Source organism: Eumetopias jubatus, unplaced genomic scaffold (assembly GCF_037043125.1).
Source record: "Eumetopias jubatus isolate StellerSeaLion01/CBP00866 unplaced genomic scaffold, mEumJub1_p1.0 scaffold_9, whole genome shotgun sequence".
Taxonomy (NCBI): domain Eukaryota; kingdom Metazoa; phylum Chordata; class Mammalia; order Carnivora; family Otariidae; genus Eumetopias; species Eumetopias jubatus.
Window position 1 is genome coordinate 95136169 of NW_028274815.1, and position 22665 is coordinate 95158833.

At 39.8% G+C, this 22665-nt stretch overlaps 1 protein-coding gene across 4 annotated transcripts in view; it reads left to right on the forward strand.

Annotated features, from left to right (window-relative positions):
* The window catches only part of RALGAPA2 (Ral GTPase activating protein catalytic subunit alpha 2), a 341643-nt gene that overhangs the window by 229202 nt on the left and 89776 nt on the right, over positions 1 to 22665 (forward strand). For all 4 annotated transcript variants that reach the window (XM_028123771.1, XM_028123769.1, XM_028123770.1 and 1 more), the window contains 3 exons: positions 3735 to 3858; positions 5582 to 5737; positions 11794 to 11952. In XM_028123771.1, coding sequence (XP_027979572.1) covers positions 3735 to 3858; positions 5582 to 5737; positions 11794 to 11952 — 439 coding nt within the window. The remainder of the gene's footprint in view (positions 1 to 3734; positions 3859 to 5581; positions 5738 to 11793; positions 11953 to 22665) is intronic.

Genomic DNA, 22665 nt, shown 5'->3' on the forward strand with positions numbered 1-22665 from the left:
TCACATTGCCCTTCATCATATTCAGTTTCCCAATTGTTGTTATGCTTCTTTTTCTCTAGAGGAATAGAGACCAAATTCTCTGTGGAAACTCTGCGAGGGGTTTCTTGTGAAGGACTCAGGGGTTCACTTCTCTCTTCCCCCTTGCCCTCCAGTATTAAACAAGCAGTCACCTGGGCTCCAAACTCAGCTTTTTTTTTTTTTTTAATGTTTTATTTATTTATTCATGAGAGTCAGAGAGAGAGAGAGGCAGAGGCAGAGGGAGAAGCAGGCTCCCTGCCTAGCAGGGAGCCTGATGCAGGACTCAGTCCCAGGACCCTGGGATCATGATCTGAGCTGTAGGCAGACGCTTAACCGTCTGAGCCACCCAGGTGCCCCAAAACTCAGCTTTTCAAGCATATGCTGAATTACTCCATGCTTCTTAGTATTAAGTGAATACATTGGTATCTTGTAATTGTGGCCAATTTGTTGAGTGTTAATGCACTTTAGTTGCATGAGATACAATTCAGTGAGCTCTCTAGGGTGCTGTTGCAGTAAAACATGACTTTGGAGAGCTGATCAGCAAATCCTCTGTCCCTTGATTAACCTTCACTTAAAACCCCAACTCCTGGATTTAGTGTCTTCTTGATATCCAAAAAAGGTATTGTACAGGGTGTTTTCAAGGTTCTTTTTGGGAAAAAAAAAGTGGAGTTGGGGACTCTACATATGGGAAATCTAGACAGTCCCATGTATTGGTCAGTTAGTAGGTAAGAACATACCTTGTCCCTCAACTTTTAGTTAGTGTGGCTCTGTTTATTTCTGATACCAATTTATCTCCCTGCTGTCAAGGCATGGTTCCTGCTTAGCATGTTCTTAGGAAAAGTAGAGACTGTCTTGCAACTATCATCTATATATCGTGAAGATAGCGAAGATGTAAAAAGTGTGATGAACGCACATGCAAATCACAGTGGGCTCCTCTTTTAAATATTAATACCTCTTGTCACCACATGGTAAGGTGAAAGTTAAGATCATGTTTTTTTCTTTGTTTGGCTTTTTAATGTGACAGCACAAGGACACTGAGCTATTCTAGTCTATTCCTAATAAGAAAGAAAAATGCATTCTAATGAGGAAGAGGAAATTGTTGATTTTATGTGCGTGCATTCCTGAATTACCTGCTCCTTCATGCATTGGTGGTGCAGCTTATGGATATGAAGAGCTGTTGCTAATTATCATTTCAAAAGCCTGGCTCTAATAAGACCAGACACAGTGTCTGATCCTCGCAGGCTCTCTGTGGTGCTAACATTTTGGAGGATGTGAAATTTGATGAATGTTTACAGCTAAAGGTCACCTTTCCTCACACCTACATCAGTCAGGCAGTCACTGGGGCTTAGCTCTTATGCTCCCATGTTGAGTTAATGAGGACTCAAGGACCTGCGAGCAGCTACAAGATAAAAAGCTTGGACTTTGAGGAGAGTCAACAAAAATGTTTCAGATAAACCTGAGATGGTCTTGATATATGTATAGAATAGCGAATGATCACATGCTGAGGACTTTTGAATATACAGAGAGAGCTGCAGAAAGGAATTGAGTGACTACTTTTTCTCCTTTTGTTGAAAGAGACAGTCTTTGGGTCATAGGTCATGATCTCTGTCATCATCCAAGCCCCCAAGTTATTACAGCTCTGAGAATAAGCTAGTCAGATTCTAGACTGCGGGAGTGTCCTGCTTGTCACTGAGGGAATAAATGGTGTGGCAGTTTCAGGGCTCCATACTGCATGAGGACAAGCTTTCTGACAGTCTGAGAGCACAAGGTCTCTACTCTAGAGCATCAGTCCCCTGGGTCTGTCACCACAAAACTTCCCTCTTCTCGTAGCAACAGTTCCTGTTAAGAGAGGTGCCCCCAACTGTGTACTTGTACCACACCAGGCAGAGCATTCAGGATGTCCACCTTGTCCAGGGGCAGCAGAACAGCACTCATCAAAAGCCTTAAAAGTGGGCAATGACCAAGATTCTTTTTCTATGAATGTATTCGAAGGACATATCAAAGATAATGTTACAGTGTCTTTAAAACTGGAAGCAACTTAAAGGTCCAATGACAAGGATTTGGGATAAAGTGTATTCATGTATGGAATGTTACACAACCATTAAATGGTGACTTTTATGCTATGCATCTTTTACACAAAAAAAGTGTTCACAAATATTTTAAGTGAAAATTATCAGTTGCAAAACAGGGTATAGTAGCTTCTCACTTTTGTATGTGAAAATGCATCCTAAAATGGTAACAGTTGCGATTTCAACATAGAAGCAAAGAACATAAGTGAATTTTTTATTCTTCTCTTTCCTTTCTATATTTTCTAATTTTTCTCTTAAGTACATTTCTTTTACATAAACTGTGGGGGGAATGAATAAGCTGCCTAGATAAATAGAAGGAGAGTACTCTCCTCCTTGATTCCTTTTTATGACTTTTTAGTTGAGTTTCATTTCATTCTGCTTATTAAGTAGAAACGTAACTCCTGCAGAAGGAAATATTTGCAAATATGTTAAAATATAGAGCCCAAATTCCACCAGTATAGATGTCTAATCAGCTTACAGTGCTAAGATGTTGAACAATTAAGACAATAGAAACATATCCATATTGTTTAACACTTGATAGTTTTCCCTATGAGATTTTTCAGAATGCAATGCAAAAATAATAAGGAAGGTGGAACTGCTCTGCAGGTGATAATCCAAACTTTTAGAAAATAGAGACCGGAGTAAAGCTCTTGGATGATGGGGCCATGGAATGAGTGGTTCTTGATGAAAGCCCTGAATTAGCACAGTGTCTTCATGTGTAAACTATCACCAAATTGCCAGGTAAAAGTCTAGTTATTTTGACACTTTACTATAGGGTATAATTTGTAGAAGTTGGTTATTAATATATTTAAATATAGCATTGGGTCTCTGGTCAGCAGAGATTTAGCTGAGCAGCTACTATATGCCAAGGACCAGGGTAGATGTACAAAAGGCAAAATGGACTCCTGTCCTCAAAGTACAGATCATGTTTACTTGATTTAACAGCAAAGCACCCGAAATCCATCGTGGAGGTAGTGGGTGAAGGGTTTCTATGGCCTAAGAGGTTCCTCTGGACATCTGTCCACTCTACCTGGTTCCCTCAGATTAGTCAGAACACAGAGTGGGTGCATCTCCTCACAAATAAAGTACCTAAGTGTGTTCTGCTTGGAAGAAGCTTCTGTTTCTCATAAAGTGTTAGCACATTGCACAGTTCCAGTCAGGGAGCTATCCAATATCCTTCTCTCAAAGTGTGTTAAGTAAAATGTAGGCAGTCACATAGACCTAGTCTCAACTGATATCTATGTGAAATGCTTTCACATACATTTTTTTGTGCCAAAAATGTAGAGAATTTTTCACACAGTATGTTCTAACATGCTATTAAATATATCACATGTTCTGACAGTGATCTCAAGAACCAGACTGCCCTGCTTCAATTCCTGGTCTCCCACTTGCTCTATGTGCTTTTTGTTTAATTCTCTGTGCTTCCTTTCAACCACCTCTACAAGGGAAGTGATGATAATTACTTGTCTCTTTGTAGTGTTTGCAAAGAGTGAATGAGAATGTGTGTCAAACCTTCTCAGAACAGTACTGACCCCTAGTAAATTCCCCATAAATATAAGCTCTATATTAGGAGTCATGCTGGTGGCTGTAGTGAAATAAAATTTTAAATGTGAGAATTCTAACTCCTTTAAATTTAAAAATTTATAGCCGTGAAACGCACAAAATTGCAGTGTTTTACATTGCTGAAGGTCAAGAAGACAAATGTTCAATCCTCTCCAATGAAAGAGGAAGCCAAGCATATGAAGACTTTGTTGCCGGACTTGGATGGGAGGTAATTCATTTCATTTGGGAGCTGTTTATTGACCAGCACTATTTAAGGATGTGTGTAAACTGGACATCGATTATACAAGGTTTTACATTCAAATCTAGTACAGGTAGTGTTATGGAGTTGATGAATGTATTGAATTTGACATCTTCTGTTAGTTGCTTTTCATGTATTTCATACATGAACTTTTATTTCCCTTAGCTTTTCCTTTAATGTTATTTCATCTGCTTTTTATCCAAACTGAATAGTCAAATCGGCTCACCCAGCCATAGACAGTTTGTGGGAAGAGAAGATAAGTATAGGCAGAGAAGCATTGGCTTCAGCTACAGTATGGAGATTGGAGAAGAAATCAGTGACTTGGTGGGTGAAAAATATGAAGAAAGAGCTGGATGAAGTCAAAAATTGGCATGAAAATAGAATAGAGTAGCCATGAAGGTTTAGCAGCCAATCTCTTTCCCTAAGAGAGATCCCAGGATGACTGATATTGAAAGAATTTGCTTTTTCTCTGCTAAATGATACTCTGACAGACAGACTTATACATTTATACACAAGCGTGCCCGCACACACACACCCATCTGTCTCTTGGAACATAAATCTAAAGGAGAATATATTTCCAGAATCTAAAAGAACTCAGAGTAGTCATAATGGAAATCAGCATATCTGAAATAGTTTTCTTACTTTTCCTTACTTTTGTTTTGGTTTCTTGGTTATCTGTGCTGTGAGAAACTCTCTGGGTGCATAAATGTTAGCAAGGAAAATAATATGAAGATGGGGACAGGAGAAGCCTACATCAAGGTCAAGACCATGTACTTTATAAAATGGCAAGTAGATTTTAGTCTAAAAGTGTTACTGTACTCCAATAAATTGTCCTTCTTACTAATAAAGTGACTTCTTATTTACTGTAGAATATACTTAATCATTTTAACTGATGTACTTTTTAAACCACACATTCTTAACTGGAATTTTAAGAAAAGACTAGAACATTAGTGTACATATTGATTGTATTTGGCACAGAAGAGATTCTTCTTTTGCTTTTTTTTCAATTGTGTTACAATAGGTGCTTTACTGAAAGAATACCAATTCATGAAAAGTTAAATTAAGAAAAAAGTGGGGGGGGGGTCCTAGGCATTGACTAAGAAGTGAGCATTTACATCATAGCTTGAAAAAGAGTGATTAAAAAAAAAAAAGAATGATAACTCCCAGACTTGTAGTGGTGTAAATCAGAACAACCCCTTTGAAAGATAGGTTAGCAATGGCTGTTAAATTTTAAAACATCGGTACCCTTTGATACAACATCCTACCAAAACATTCCTTTGAATGTTCCTTGTGATTTGAGCACACCAGCACTGTTTGAGGAAGCAGAAAATCCCATAAATCCATCAATAGGGAGACTGTGTGTGTGTGTGTGTGTGTACATAAATACATATAAATATACATACACACACATGTATACATATGTTCGTGTGTATAGGATGGAAAAAAGCTAGAGAAATATGCACCAAATTTGTGATGGTGCCTTTCTTAGATTGATAGGATTTTGGAGCTCTTTCATTGTGAGTGTTTCTTTCATGTTTTGATTTTGTCTAATTTAGTATTACATTTGTTTGTTATCAGAAAGCTATAAAAATGAAAATAATTAGATTTCTTTAAAACAAAGGACATTCTTGCTTGGTGAATGAGGACAATTTAGGGTTGACCCTCACTCTTTCCTCTTTGTTACCTGCATCAGGTGGATCTCTCAACCCACTGTGGGTTCATGGGCGGACTTCAACGCAATGGCAGCACAGGGCAGACTGCTCCTTACTATGCTACCTCGACTGTGGAAGTGATTTTCCATGTTTCTACTCGGATGCCATCAGACTCAGATGATTCACTCACCAAAAAGGTAAGAAGCCTCTTTGAGGACCATTCTTAGCCACCGTGGTTTGTAGGTGAGGCTCTCCTAGTCCAAATCAAAGGCCTTGGCATAACATGCACCAAGACTGATTTCCTCTGGATGCAATTTCAGTGTTTATCTTCTCAAGCTACAGTTGTAATTAATCTGAAATATCTAGCTTGGCACAAACTAGACAAAGAAATAAATGAAAAGCAATCAGTCATTTGAGTCTTAGATCCTAAGATTAAGATTTAGGAAAAGGAAGGGTCTTAAATGTTAATTTTGGATCTTCCCTCACCTGACTGTTAACTGACAGAAAATAACATTGTTGACCTCTCAGGGTTAGCAAAGGTCATAAGATGCAAGGACCCTGTACTGATGGATTGCTGAGAAAGCAGGCACCTCCCAGGCTTGCTGGGGGCAAGTGGGCAATATCTGTGAAAATGACAAGCGCAAGTGCTCCTGCCTAGGGTCCCACCTTTGGCACTGACCTTGTTTCTCTTCCAACTTGGGCCCTGGAGGCAGTTTTCTCTAGAATTCAAAGGGAACCTCCTTCACCTCTGAGGAACTCCCCAGGGGAACATGGCCCTGACCTTTCTAACCTGCAAGATGTTCACCTCAGGCGACCCTCTATTAGAGGTGAGGAGCACCTTAACAGAAGAGGAATCTTAGTCTGGGAAGGAAGCCTGGAAATCTGACCCACTTCTCTGAGTTTCCAGATGAAAGGAACGACTGCAGCTAGCCTGCTAGTGGGTGGCCGAGCAAGCCTGGAATCCCTACCTCACACCCACTCTCTTCCTACAAGGATGCAAGAAAAACTGCAGACCTGAGTGGGTGGGAAAACAGCTCATTCAAAAGCTAAGGTTGCCATTGGAGGATCTAGTGTGGTGGTTATAGCCAGGGTCTGGAGACAGGCAGACCTGGGTTCAACTGTTACTAGCCCATGCCTCAGTTTCCCATCTACTAAACGAAATTAAAATCAGCCTATGTCCCAGGGTTGTTGTGAAGTAAATGGATAATGCCCATGAAACTGCTTAGCATGGTGCCTGGTGTAAGATCTCTAATATCAGCCCTCGTCATTGCCCACTGGTCTAATTGAATCTTATTTCTCCTACCCCATTAAGAGGTGACTGATATTGGCCAGTGGGCCCCACTGTTACCACCTCATCTCTTTTCTCTGCAGTTTTGCCTTTTCATCACTGTAGCCCCAGACATCTAGACCACCTATATCGTGGGCAGTGGTGTTCGTAAGACCTTAGAACTTGGGTCACGGCACAATCACAGACAACTTTCACAGTGACTAAGTGCCTGGGATGTGCAGAGAACACGATGGCTGTGTGCTGCCTCTCTCAGCCACAGAGGAGCTGCCTCCCCGTCTTAGGTTTTGATGGCCATCCCGGTGGCGACATTCTTATTGAAGGGAAGACCCGGCTCTGTTTCAGATTACCAAGACCTTAGGCAAGCCTTCCACATTCTTTTTATTTGCAGTACCTTGTAAATTGCTGCTAATCTGCAAATATGTTGCCATATTCTATGACTTTTTTATGACTGAGAACTATTTTGTTAATATGTTTATTTTTAAAATATCTTTAAAAATTATTTCCTAGGTAGGATTCTTTTATTTTTTTTCCCTCTTCCTTTTTCTTTCTTTCTTTTTTTTTCTTTTGTGAAAAGACGTCATGTTTTCTTGATAAAACGCCTTGCTATAAATAATGTTGCAAGGCTTGGCCTGGTTGAAAGATTCCCTACTGTAATAATCAAAATTCAGCTGATACCTTTTGCAGCTCTGAGATTTAGCATCATTAGTGACAAACTCTCTTTATCAGGATGTCTCACAGCCAGACTAAAAATCAGTCACAGTAACAGCAGCCCACAGTTCCTTGTCTTATTCTAACTAAATTGTCCCTAACAGCTTAAAAATGAGCTGCAAAATTCTAAAGTGATTCATGCTCTCTTCTGCCCCTGTCATGGGGGCACTTTTTCAATTCCGCAATCCGGTTGCAACCCCATATTGAACTCTTGATCCTTCACTGCAGAAATTTGTTAGCTCTAGCTAGATTAGATTTTTCACAGCTAATCTAACTGCTGTAGGGGTTTGCAGAGTAGGGACAGAGCTGTGCTATTGGATTTGTCCAATTCATTTGACTCCAGGACTATAATTGCACTTATGTCTTACAAGGCTTTTATAGCCTCAGGCTGGCCAGCCACATAAAAAACAAATTGGCAGTGATACAGTACAAGTGAAAAGGGATGAAAGGCCCACATTATCAGTCTCCAGGCAGCACTGTTCTGGCAGGAAGTTTCTTGGTTAATTTACAAATAAAACTTAGATTTTAGGATGGGCACACTGTCAGCTGAACAATGGGGATGTCAGGCCTGACTGTTACTTAGTAAAAGTAGCAGCCGGGCCTACTGAGGAGCAGGAATTCTTCAATCAAACAGACGACTCCTTCTGGAGCCAGCTGGCGATGTAATGCAATTAGTCGGGAAAGGAGGTCAGCCTATTAGGTGTGTACCATGACCAGTGTCACCAGTGCGTGCCGCCTGGCAGCAGCAGGCAGAATGGCCCAGGCGAGGGACTTTGAAACTCTGTCAGGACGAGAAGTGGCAGGACATGGGGTTGATTTCTTAAGACTGAAGAAGCAAGCATTTGTTCTGAGCCTGTTAAGCATCCGTGCATTCTGGAGCCTGTTGTGCAATTGAAACTGTAGCTGGTGTGAATAACAGCTCCATCCCAGGACAAGACTCATCGGTCTTTCGCAGATCATACATGAGTCATACCAGCTTGACTTGCATGTATGCAACAAACTCACTGGTGGATTTCAGATGGGGGGGCCTCTACTCAGAATTCTCCAGAACTCACAAAATGACATCTCTGTAATGAAATCCCCTTTAAATTGAGCAACACGTTGAAGCTTCCAGAGTATTCCTTCCTCTTCTGACATGGTGGACATTTTGGCTGGGTTAGTTTTACTTGTTTCACCTGCTTATGTTCTGGTCTGAGGCGGAAGAGGGCATGTTTTTGCTCTCTGCTCCAGATCTACCAGTCAGTGGGTCCTGTGGCCTTAGCCCTTAGTTTTGTGAGTTAGCCAATTAAACTGTGACTTGTCCAGAGATCTGGAGCACATGACATTGAAAGCAGCTTTGAGATGATGAATATTGTATCATTACCACACAAAAATAGCTTTTCCTTAATTATAGAAATGCCACACTGGGAGGACGTGTCTGTCTGTGTGATACTATTCTCCCTTGCTATGGTTCTGAGAACAGTCCAAACAGAATTAGGAGAGACTTACGTGGATTATATAATTGAGGAACCTAATTGAGAAAAGGGAGAGTAACTGCAAAATTTCAGTAATCACTGTATTACCTCAGAGTTAATGCCTTGAGCAACTTATGCTTCTGGATTGAAAGGAGCCATCACAGGTTTTAGGGTGCTGGCGTTAGGTGATAGCCCCACATTTGGAAGGTGTGTAGTAGGTGTGTTGTTCCCATTGCGACTTTTGTGCCAGCATTATGTCAAGGGGCACAGCATGACCACCCGGCAGTTTGCCTCTCTTGACAGGGTGAGGGCAGTCCCACTGTCACAATTCTCTTCTGCTCGGCTAAATCCCCCCCCACCACCAAGTCTCAATTTGATACAATTTCTATTTCCCTTTTTTTTTAATTTTTATTGTTATGTTAATCACCATACATTACATCATTAGTTTTTGATGTAGTGTTCCATGATTCATTGTTTGCGCATAACACCCAGTGCTCCACGCAGAACATGCCCTCTTTAATACCCATCACCAGACTAACCCATCCCCCCACCCCCCTTCCCTCTAGAACCCTCAGTTTGTTTCTCAGAGTCCATATTCTCTCATGGTTCGTCTCCCCCTCCGATTTCCCCCCCTTCATTCTTCCCCTCCTGCTATCTTCTTCTTTTTTTTTTTTAAACATATATTGTATTATTTGTTTCAGAGGTACAGATCCCTTGAAAACCTGCCTTTATTGTGTTTGTTGCTGGTAATGCTGACTACCATGTTTTCTCTCCAAAAAGATTGAATTTCAGGAGTGTGTTGTGAGAGCTTAGCATGTTTTATTAGAAAGGAAAGAGAAAAGAAAGAGAGGTGGAAATAGAGGAATAGAGGGAGACGTTCAGTGTTGCTATGAGAACTTGGTGTCTTTCTTTTTCTTTTAACTATTTATGGTGGTAATGGTTTGGCTACACCTTTTGCCTGCTACCCTTTTAGCCTTTATATGTGGGAGGGGAAGAAGAAAAAGAAAGATGTACTGGGTAATTTTACACTTAGAAAGTTGTAGACGCCATTAAATTGTTCTGGATCATCATGACTTGTGCTCAACACCCACAGTTGCATTTATCACAGCACCCAAGCTCAGACACAGTTGAATCGTGCGCCCCTCACCATAGGGGTTACCTGCAATCGCACCTGTACCTCACAGTAGTACAAAGATACTGGTGTAAGTCTTTTTAAAAAATTGACTTACACAGTCATTCCCAGAAGCATGAAAGAGTAAAGAATAGGAAAGCATTGCCACAAGCCAACTTCCTTTGTAACCTTGTAAATGGAAAGGAGGCCATTTTGGGGTCACCTCAGAGTTTTCTTTTGTGGTCAAATAGTCTGTAAAGAAAATTTTATTTATGCTAACGTGTTTTAAATACATGGTACTCCAGAGCATCCTTTTTTGTGTGTGTATTTTAATACAAAACTACATTACCTTTGACGTAACATTGCTATTTTATTAACAGTGCCTCTGAATTTAGTCATTTTTAGGGTTCATCTGTAAGCTAGGGAACAAGAAATACTTTTTTTTGGTGGTAGATAGCATTCTTCTTATGCAGCATGTGAGAGAACCAAACCTCAGACTTTCAGTAGGTGTCAAAGCGCCTTCACCAGTCAGCCTTTATGGTTGTAGGACTTCAATTTTGGCCAACACTTTAATCTTTAAAATCTAGTTTCTTTTAGTCACAGCCTCAGGCTTATCAGACAATTTCATGCGGGGCTTTCTCTGCCTGGGATGTGCAGTCGGTATGCAGGACCTTCATCAAGGGTGTTCTTGTGGCTGAAGAGCTCGGCCCAGGAAGTCTCAAAGAGTCCCTTCCTTGGAGGCATGCTAAGCCCTCCTCAGAGATGCCAGGGATCTCTGGCTTGTTTTTGGATTTTATGGCGTCTTTGTCTATAAAATGACAAAAACAGTGGGCTACACTATTTGAGCTGTGACAGCACAAATGGCTTTTGGTGTCGACTTCGATGGCCGTGAACAGTAGAAATGGCACTAAGTTAGAGGCCCCAGCCCAGGTTTCCAGGCCCGCTCTGCTCCTTGCTGTTTGCACACCTTGGTCAGGTGGTGCCTTTGTCTTCCTGAGCCCCATCTCCTCCCTGTCAGATAGCACAAAGATGATGTCATCTGCCTCAGAGAGTTAGTGGAAAGATTAAGCAAAACAATACATCTGAACATACTTTCTGGATAATAAGGCAATCTCTGAATGCTAGTTACTAGTGTTTTTATTAAATTTAAGTAATACTTATTAATTTCTTAAATGAAGGTAATTTTATATGAACTTTTTCTTAAAGCTTTATCACAAATCTAGTTTTTATACATTTGGTAACAATTGTGTTATAGTAGTATTTGGTCTCTTTTATTCATATTTTTTCTTAACCATTGAATTAAGAGTCTTATGAAGCTCTATTGTAATATGGAATAAAAGGCTCATGTCATTAATTGTTTGGAGACATGCTCAGCAATATAAAGCATAAGGATTTAATACCAGGAGTAAAATTCAATTTAAAAAAATCCTTGAAAAGGTCTCATCCCCTTCCAGCAATAATGTACCTGCCATGCTTATATGCATCATCTCAGTGCCACTTATTTCATAGAAAGTAAGCAGTGTTTTCATGTGTTTGTGTTTTTTAAATCTTCATAGAAGACAGTGGTGTCGTACCTTTTTTGAGTAGTGAAATATTTTTGCCTCTGAGTATTATAATTCAATTTGTAAGCCACGACCCCTCATAAACTGCTGTTATCACTCTGATTAATAAAGAGCCAATTGGCCATTGCAGCTCCGTCACTTGGGGAATGACGAGGTCCACATCGTCTGGTCTGAACACTCCAGGGACTACCGCAGGGGCATTATCCCGACCGCCTTCGGAGACGTTTCAATCATTATTTACCCAGTGAAGAATCACATGTTCTTTATCGCGATCACGAAGAAACCCGAGGTACGTTTTCACCGCGTTATCAGTCTGACTGATATAGCATTTGCCACATGATTCACTGTTTTTGAAAAACAGTGGTATAAATATGTTAAGGAGGACTTTTTTCCAACTGGCTAATGTCTCACATATATCTGAATTACACATGCTATAGGGAAATTCAGTATGAATTGGGATTTTTCAGAGTATCTTTCCTCAGGAGCACAGAATTCTGTATTTTTATGTCTAGACTCTTTGGAAATTATTGTGTGAAGACATGAATGGTATTTTAAATGTTTTGAATTTAAAATTTTTTTAATTTTAAAAAACGATAATTTTAAATTTGGAACACATTAATAATAATTAGAGTTGAATGAACCCCCGTCACATCTAGCATTTTGTGGATGGCTGTGGGTATAGAATTCGACCTTGCGTGACAAACAGGCACTGCTCATCGAGCCTCTGACTGCTGCTAATGGGGGTCAATCCTGAAGGATTGCGAGCATGGCCGTGAAGAAGACTAGGCCTCTGTAGCACAGCCCGCCTATGTGATGATTTTTAGCAGCTGAAGCACCTTGCCACAGAATCAATGCAGCCACGTCAATTGGTATTGATCATGGGAATGGCTGGAACAATCCAATGGTTATGTGCCGTGTACTAAATTGGCTGCGGTTTCGATCCTTGCCATGCCTTTAGTGGTATTTTAGTGGTGCTTTGTATAGTGACTTGTTTTTGTGTTGGAATTATTAATAGAAGGGTTTGCTTTTAAGTTTTTAATTAAATGTTTAGCATAGTTAAGTCACTCCTCAAGAAAATGACTTTGTGCTCTAGGTTGGTATTAAGTGTAATCTTCATTTTCATTCCAAATTGTTCTCTTGAAGGAGCTATAAGTTACCATTCTAAATACTCTCTACTTTTGAGCTTTAAAATAATAGGTAACTGAGATTTCCTGGGATTTATAGCATAATCAAAAGTGTTAAAATCATGCAGATTAAATGAACTAAGAAGTGAAAGGTGCTTCAAACACTGGCTGGCTCAGAATAAAAGCCATTTAAGTGTTAGTTGTTGCTGTTATTATTACCATTGCTAGTAATTTTTCAGTTACGGTCACTACATGAAAATAGAATAAATAATGAATCATTTCTCAGACTAGACACAGTGTGGGTCACCTCCTGAATTCAGAAAAGCCCCACTCTGGCTGGTGAGAAGCCTGACATAAAGGGAACCCTCTTTTCTATTCAGGGAGTGAAGATGCCACAAGTTCTTCATACTAAATATTTGTGTTATTTCTGATTCATGTCTTTGTGTGTGTGTAAAATTTTCACTCTTGTATAAGAAAATGTCTCTGAGTGCTAGTGGCATTTGTGTTTGTCCAGGAAGAACACTAATTTTAAGAATTAAACTAAAAATGTTTATATTAGACAACCAACAGATTTAGTGTCCTATAGCTTCCAAATCTGCAAAATGTGGTTCTTTATTATTTAGTATGGATTAACTGGTTTTATTAGTTCATTTTCAACATGGCCCTCTAAAATGTCACTTACCATCCTAAAAATGTCGCCTTTATTTTTTGTAGTAAATAAAGAACATAAAAGGTATTTCAATTCAGTTCACAGTGTTAAAAGTGACACTTTTAACTTTCTTAAAAAGTGATTTTTTAATAGGTATTACACTTTTAACAAGTGAAAGCACATATTAACATAACTTTTCAAAATTTCTTTAGAAAATGTATGTAAGTTTTATAAATTTGGTCATAAATTTTGACAAGATGACTTGAGCAAATCGGTGTCTTAATATTTCAATTCAAAAAGCCTAAAGGGAAGAAGAGAATAATGGCCAACTGGAAATTTAGTGTTATCCCCACATTTAAAGTACAAACCATTACAATGTAATAAAATTAATCCAGACATTTCCAGGGCAAGTGTGGCTGACCTTTTGTTCACCAACCACTGACCCCAGGGTGAATGCAAGAGGCTTGTGGAGGGAAAGTCTGTTTGTTTGGCTTCAGTCCCTGGTATTTAAATTGCATTCCCTAATCAAATGAAAAGGCTGTCCTCTCTATCAGGTTACAGAATCCATGGCAACATTTGGCCTTTTATATCCATAATGTTAGCCTTTTTGTTTGCATCTAAGTAGAGACACCTGGAGCAATGTTAACATTAACCGATTTAGCATTAATAGCTTCATTATATAAGAATTTCTGATCAGATAGCTGTTACTTTTGTTATATTGCTTCAGCTTGTATTGTTGTCATTTTTTATCTCCCTGCTTGGCAACCAGGCAATGATTTGCAAATTTTTTTTGTCTTGATTAATTAAGCAATATAATTATCAGTAACCGTGATGCAGTCTTTGCTCAACAAAGCTTCTGAGAGAAAACAATGGTAAGTCTGTTAGTATGAATGCATTCCACGCGTCCCAGATGCATGAGGATATTATGGACAATGAGGGGAAAGGCCGCCTGTGAGCGAGGACAAAGGGTGCCACGCAGACTCGACACACTGCACATACCGCCAGGGACATGCTGCGGGCTCCCTGGGACACAGACGCCTCGTTAGATTACAGCTAGTCAGCAGAGATTAATTCTCAGCCATTTGGTGCAATAATTTACCCATTCCCCAGTCTTTTAACTAGTGCTCCTCACTGTGGAAGTAAGGGCTTTGTACTCAAAAGGTTTATTTAACCTTGCCTACTTTTAGGGATCTCCACCAAAACCTTTTTTTTTTTTTTTTTTTTTTTTTTTTTGCTTAGAAATTGTATTGACGCAGCTGCTTGAAACTGAGGAATATTTCTTTGGAGGAGGACAGGATTATGCACAAGTTTCATGAATTATAGGTGGAGTCAAACGCATTCTTTTAGCACCTGTATATTTCATCTGTATATAGTATGACTCTGGTCTAAGTACATTTATTTTACTGGTCTCTGGGCAGCCATACTTCTCTAAGAATGATTTTAATCCTTTTTTAGGAGGGGGAGAAAAAAAACCTCATCAGTACACAAAAGTCCTGCTCATTGGATAGAGTCATGCATATTCAAAATGTACTTTCATTCACTCGGCCTCATTAATAGCGTATGTAATAATGTAGGGCTATTTGTAATACAAGCTCACAGGCAGCATTGCTTCCAAGTCCTTTGAAATTTAACATATTTCGCTTTTTCATTCCATACTCCTCCCTTAAATATACAAATTATGTGCCTGGCAGAATCCGCCTCCTCTTAATAATACACAGCACTTGCGAAATGGTATGTTGAAGTGTGGGTGTGCTGTATGAGCATAGAAAACCCTCACGTCTGAGAGGGTCTGCTCACTTCTTGAGCTTTTTATTGAACTTTTTAAAAAAATAAATAAATAAATATCAGTGTGTTCAGTAACATGATTTCATTGTGAAATTATTTTCAAAGTAAGTTCATCTCTGCAAATATTGACATGGTAGTCTTTGGTCACGAAAATAAATGTGCTGTTGTCAGATTGCCGGGGGTTTTTTATTTCTATTTTTATTACTAAGTCAGTAGTCAGGGAAGACTTGCATATAGAGCAGAACACAAGTGCTTGAAAGGGTTTGTTTAAATGCCCAATTTATTCTGCAAAAAAGGGGTTCATAAAGCTTCCATATCACAGTGAGAACCCGTGTTGCTTTTCTTTTTTCAGCAACTAAAAATAATTTTGGTGTTCAAAATATTTGCTTTTATGAATTTGTAAAGGTAGGTTTTAGTGTTCCTATCATGTTTATCTCCAGGCACATTAGCAACTGGCTAGTGATGGCCCGGTCAGAGGGTGGACATGCTGGAGCAGCCTTGACCGGGCACAGTTAGGACAAGAGAAAGCTTCGGGGAAGCTGAGGGTCCTCCTTATCACCTCAACGAGAATGTCAGTTTTCTAAGTGAAAGACATGTTAATGTCCTCCAGACTCTCCTTACTTGGCCCTGGTAGATATGGGCAGAGGAGAAAAATGGATGATTCAGCCATTTCTGAGAAGTACATGCAGGAAAGAATGCCAGGATAGAGGACGGGACCCCAGAGTTCCAGTTCCTGTGCTGCCACAAGTGGGTGGGGGTCTTGGGCAGGTCTCTTAATTTCTTTGGACTTTTATTTCCTCAGCTGTAGCATTCAGGTTGGGGACCAAGTTCTCTCTGCAGTCCTTTTCAAGGATTCTAAGTGCCCCTTTAAGATGATGGGCCCTGTTTGATCCTCCTGTTCCTAGATTCCCGTCCTTTCCCTAAGCTGCCCCAACTCACCAGGTTGCCTTCAAGGTGGTATCTGTCTCCCTTGCAGGCTCAGCAACTACTGTGAGTGTGTCAGTGTGTGAGCATATGCCTGTGTGTGTGTGTGTTCTCATCCCTCTTCAGGAAGACAGCTAGCCCAGAACCTTCACCTGGAGCCAGTGACCAGAAATGCCAGTTAAGGCTGATGCACCAGAAATCACAAAAGCATTTTTGCACATGTAAGGTGAAAAGTAGTCAGTATTGGCATCTCTGTTTGAAAGGAAATCTTTTACTAATGTGGCTTCGTTATATATGGAGTATGTTTGACTGCAACATGGTTATGGAAATTTCTTTTTATTTCATCTATGCAATTGTCTTTAATATTTATCTCAACCCCAACCAAATAACCTTGAGATTAAAGCATATCCTTTAAAACATTCTGGGAAATTCTCAGGGAAAGTAAATTGTTAACTTTTGAATATGTGAAGAATCATTTATTCTAAAAGATTATCGAAAATGCTGAATAACCAGAATTGACTAAAAGACATTATTTTTTTAAAGATTTTATTTTTTTAAGTAATCTCTACACCTCACGTGGGGCTTGAACTTACAACCCCAAGATCAAGCATCACATACTCTACTGACTGAGCCAGCCAGGCACCCCAAAAATATGTCATTAAATCTATTATCGTGATATGTTCTTTTGGGAATTTATTATTATTGTTATTGGAGTTTTTTTAGTAAAGGAATGACATTGAGAACTTTGTGAAAGGCAGCTGTCATTTGCAGATGTTGTATCAAAACCAAATTTCTTTAATTCATTGCCACTCCTAATTAGAGGAATTCCCAGGATACAAGGGGTTTATATTATTTCTTTTGTCCGGTTTTTGAAAGACTATCTGAGTCACCCACAAGCAGTTGCCAAAGAATAATAAAGAACGTTTATTTATAAGATAAGCCCCAATACAGATGGAAAAAATCTATAGCCTATTATTAATTCCTAGGTCCTGTTTTATCCTTTACAACAATTTGGCTATTGAGAATTCTTTCTCTATTGATTTACATTGTTTTCCCTTTTTTTCAGTTGGCCTTTGATATATACAACTTTCTCTCCTTTGCCTTATCCTCCATCCCTCGGCAGCCAGAACCAGCCTGTGTAAATGTACACTGAGTGGCAAACGGTAGAGCCCGCTTTGTGTCAGAAACCAAGACTGTTCTCATCCTCTACCTCTGAGCTGCCTCAGTAGGAAGGGCCTCCTGGCCAAGAGACTAGGTGTGTTCTCCTGGTTGTTCTGTCAGGGTGTCAGAAGCACACAGAACTCCTCTGTGTGCCCCCAGAATTTGAGAATTTCTCCTGAAAGGTGTATTTTCTGTACCATCCTTGAAATCCATTAGTTTGTTGTTTGTTGTTGTGGGGGTTTTGTTGTCTGGTTTTCTTCGTGCATACTTCCATCACAGCTGCATCTCACTGATTATGGACTGCTTCTAGCATAAGTCATAGGAAGAAGTATACTTACTGTTTTAAGGAATGTATTTTAAATTGTCTTAAGTGTGGTGTTGCCAAAAAAATGGGAGGAAAGGGCTATTCTTTCTTATTTTCTTATTTGTTGGTTATAATGACAACCGTTACCTGGACTAGACAACTCTGAGTAATTTTAGACTGAATAGCTCCTTGATTTTCTTCTTTAGAATTAAGATGCCCATTCCCCCCTCACCCCAAGAGTACTGTCATAAGGGGGAGACACTCATTATTTTTCATAATTAGTAAAACTAACAGTTTTATCCTTCTTTGCTCTTGTCTGAGTCTCCTCAAGTGTGACTTTTCCTCTGTGCTCTAGGTGCTGATCTCAAAATAGGTTTAGTCAATCTTTGCAGTTTTTACATCTCTACGTTTTGATGGCGGAGCCTTTTCTCAAACCTACCAAATAGAAGAAGAGGTATAGCACCAGAAGCCTGCTCAGGAGCCTAGGACCACACTGTCAGTCTTTCATCGTGGATTTTCGGGCATCTCCATGAAGCAAAAAGACAGTCCCAACAGATCTCATTCTAGAAATGTGCAGGGGCTCAACAGATTTGGTTAATGTCTAGTGGTCAGAGCCTCGGGAGCTGGAGGCCTTTTCTCACTCATTCAGGCAATGTATCTGTTGAGGCTCCTTCCTGCCAGATACTGGTAAAGGCTGGTGGTCTCGTGCTCCCGGAATTCCAGTTTTAGTCAGGGAGACAGCCAATAAATAAGTAAGTAAGTGGTTGAACTAGAGACTTACAGATAGGAGCTTTGGTGTTATAAAGAAAATAAAACAGTGATAGGATGGGGAAGAAGGGAGCTGCTTTAATTCGGTAGGGGGAATTATGGTTTCCAGTCCAGCATGTAGGGAGCTTGGAAGTCATCACCCCCCTCTTAGCAATATGAAAAAAGCTGAACAAACTGAAAATCAACAGCTCTTCTTTGAGCCATGAGAGAATTAAAGTCACAAGGAAAATCACTGCCCCCCAAATCAGAGAGACAGGCAGAATCATAACTTGCCATAGCAGAAGCCCAAGAAGAGAAACCCCTGGGGAATGAATAACAGGGTAGGAAAATGTCAATGGTAGTTGACCAATTGCTGGAGGCTCCGTGTACACAAATTTGAGAGTTAGAGTCAAGAGGGGCTGGTCTTTGGGAGACCCCCACACTTCTCTGTGTTTTCCCTCTAGGAGCCCTACCACTTCCTCACAGTGAGGATTGGAGGGGGGAAAAAAAACCTCATGCTTCAGCAGAGGGAGGGGAAAGGACCCATTTTGAAATATACCTGGAGTATTCTGTTCTTCTTAACCAGGCCTGTCCTCAAGAGGAAGTGTTTTACCAGAGCCCTTACCTACTGGGGTTTTACCAGAACCTAGCCCACCTAGGGGAAAGGAAGCACCCAACTCAAGTTCCCTCTAGCTTTGCTGTCTCACCTAAGGGGGAAGTTGGGGGGACACAAAAAAACAAAACTGAGAAGCACTTGTGAAGGTCATAGCCCAGAGACCCAGGCTCACTGAAAGACTGAGATCTGATCATAGGTCTGTGGAACACTTCTCCCCCACACCTTTTCACAACATCACAAGGACTTTTGTATAGTAACAAGTGAAGGAACTAAGACCTTATTTAAGAGAGACAACAGGGGAGACCAAAACACGGGCATCCAAGGAGATTTTAGCCTTTGACATGATCATCGACAGCTTCAGCAGACAATAAGCACAGCTTAACTCCAAGAGAGACAAACATAAAGCCTCACACTATAAAGGCCTATTTACTTCACTTCCTTTTACATGGTATATGATGTTCAGCTTTCAACAAAAAACTACAAGGCATACTAAAAGTAAAAAAAAAAAAAAAAAAACAGTTTGAAGAGACAAAACAAACATCAGAATCAGACTCAGATTTGTCAGAGATTTTGAAATTATCAGACCAGGAATTTAAATAACTATGATTAATATGTTAAGGGTTATAATAGAAAAAGTGGACAGCATGCAAGAAGAGATAACTAATGTAGCAGAGAGATGCAAACTCTAAGAAAGAATTAAAAGTAAATGCTAAAAATAAAAAACACTAACAAATGAAGAATGTCTGTGATGGGCTCATTAATCAACTGGACAACTGAGGAAAGGAACTGTGAGCTTGAAGATAAGTCAGTAGAAACCTTGAAACTGAAATGCAAAAGGGAAAAAGGACAAAAAAAACTAAACAGGGGCGCCTGGGTGGCTCAGTCGGTTAAGTGTCTGCCTTTGCTCAGGTCATGATCCCAGGGTCCTGGGATTGAGCCCCACATCAGGATCCCTGCTCCACCGGGAGCCTGCTTCTCCCTTTCCCCACCCTTCCACTTGTGCTCTCTCTCACTATCTCCCTCCCTCTCTCTCTCTCAAAGAAATAAAATCTTCATTAAAAAAAAAATGCCTGAACAAAACATTTAAGACCTGTGAGACAATGGTAAAATGTATAATATACACCTAATGGGAATACCAAGAGGAAAAGAAAGGACTAGAAAAAATATTTGAAATTATAATTATATATTTTAATATATAATTTTAATATACATGAGAATTTTTCAAATTAATGACAGATACCAAACCACAATTCCAGGAAGCATAGAAAATACCAAGTAGGATAAATACTAAAATATTTATACCTAGATATATCATATTCAAGCTGTGTGTTAGAAACTGAATGTTTGTGCCCCTCCCCCCAGAATTCATTTTTTGAAACCTAACCCCCAGTGTGATGGAATTTGGAGACAGGGCCTTTGGGAGGTGATTAGGTCATCAGGGTAAAGCCCTTAGGAATGGAATTAGTTAGAAAAGAGACCCCAGAGCATTCCCTTACCACTTCCTCCATGTGAGGACACAGAGACAGCCATCTATGAACCAGGAAGCAGGCTCTCACCAGACACCAGGTCTCCTGACATCTTAATCTTGGACTTTACAGCCTCCAGAACTGTGAGAAATAAATTTCTGTTGTTATAAGCTACCCAGTGTATGACATGTTGTTATAGCAGCCCAAATAGACTAAGAAGACATACCAAAAATCAAAAACAAAGGGAAAATCTTGAAAGAAACCAGAGTTTAAAAATAATGATAGAGGAGTAAGGGTAAGTATTACAGTAGACTTCTCTTCAGAAATCATAAAAGCAAGAAGCAAGTAGATGAAAATAAAGTGTTGAGAGAAAGAGACCCACCAACATAGTATTCTGTATCCTTCAAAAGTGAAAGAAAAAATAAAGATTTTCTCAGACAAACAAAACTTTAATAAGTTTGTGGCCAGTAGCCCTGCCTTGCAAGAAATGTTAAATTCATCAAAGAGAAGGAAAATGATATAGATCAGAAATACAGATCTACTCTTAAAAGGAAGAGCTTTAGAGAAGAAATAAATGTAGGTAAATAAATCTTTTATTTTTCTTATTCCTAATTGATCTAGCAGATAACAGTTTGTTCCCAATAATAATAGCAACCAAGTATTCAATGATTGGATAAGTAATGAATGACAGCAATGTTATAAGGATGGAAGGAAAGAATTGGCAATACTCTGTTACAAGGTACTTGTACTACCTGTGGAGCAGAATAGTGCTATTTGAAAGAGGACTTGGATTAGTTACAAATGTATATGTCAAACTCAAGAAAAATCACCAAAAAAAGTAAAAAAAAAAAAAAAAAAGATGAACAGTTATCATGGATATGCTAAGAAAAGAGAAAAACTGGAATTATATAAAATGCTCAGTTAAAATCATAGAAAGCACGGGGAGCCTGGGTAGCTCGGTCAGTTAAGTGTCCGACTCTTGGTTTCGGCTCAGGTCATGATCTCAGGGTTGTGAGATTGAGCCCCACGTTGGGCTCTGTGCTGGGTGCAGAGCCTGCTTAAGATTCTCTCTCCCTCTCCCTCTCTCCCCACCTCTCCCGCTCAGGTACATACTCCCTCAAAAAAAAAAAAAAAAAAAAAAAAAAAAAAAGAGAGAGAGAGAGGGAAAGAAGGCAGAAAAAGAATAAGAAACAACAAGAGGAACAAGTGAAATACACTAACAGGCCTGGTGGATGGTAACCTAACATCTATCAATCATCACTTTACATGTCAACAGTCTAAATACACCAATTAAAAGAAAAAAGACTGTCAGTGGATTAAAAACAAACAAACAAAAAAACCAACTGTATGTTGTCTACAAGAAACCTACTTTAAATTATAAAGGTACAGGTTAAAAGTAAAGGAATCGAGAAAGATGTCCCACACTAACAAAGATAAGTAGAAAGCCGGACTAATTGTATCAATACCAGGAAAGCTGACTTCAGAGCAAGGAAAATGATCAGGGATGAAAAGGGACATTATAGGTGGGTAGAGAAAGCTCCCCAAGGGAGTGATGTTTACACTCCCCGGGAGGTGACCCCGAATGGAGCAGGAGAGGCATTCCTCAAGGAATACCAAGCAAAGAGAACAACAAGAGCAAAGTCCTTACAGAGGGCATGAGCTTCTTAAGAATGAGGAAAGATGCCTACTGTGGCCAGAGGAGGGGCGGGGCGGGCAAAGAGGAAGGCTAGGGGAGCTTAGAGCTTCCATGGCCCCAGGTGAGGACTCTGACCTTGTTAAGCTTAGAAAGGCAGGCAGTCTAACCACAGTTTTCTCTGTAAAATAGAGATCAAGTGTCAGCCTCATGGAATTGTGGGAATTACCTACTGGCCTGTGAGCGCTGAGCTCGGAACCTGGCCCAGCAGAGGGAGCTTAGTAACAGTAACCACAGCCATTGGGCTCATCAGCAAAAATCCAATATTCCTAGGCTCTTTAATCCCTTGTTCTATGATTCATTTGTTATTCTGTCTTAATTAATTCCAAAATAGATCAATTAATTATGAATATTACTCTCACTTCAGTTACTAAGAATTATAGACTCCAAAGGCGTCAAAGGAGATTCCCTTATAGGCCCAGTTAATCCATCAGCCTACTTTAAAAAGATATTCATACAGATGCCATGATTGTTCCCTAAGGGGACTTTTTCCCTATTTGGAAATTCTTTTTCTGTGTCTACCCCAGGCTCTG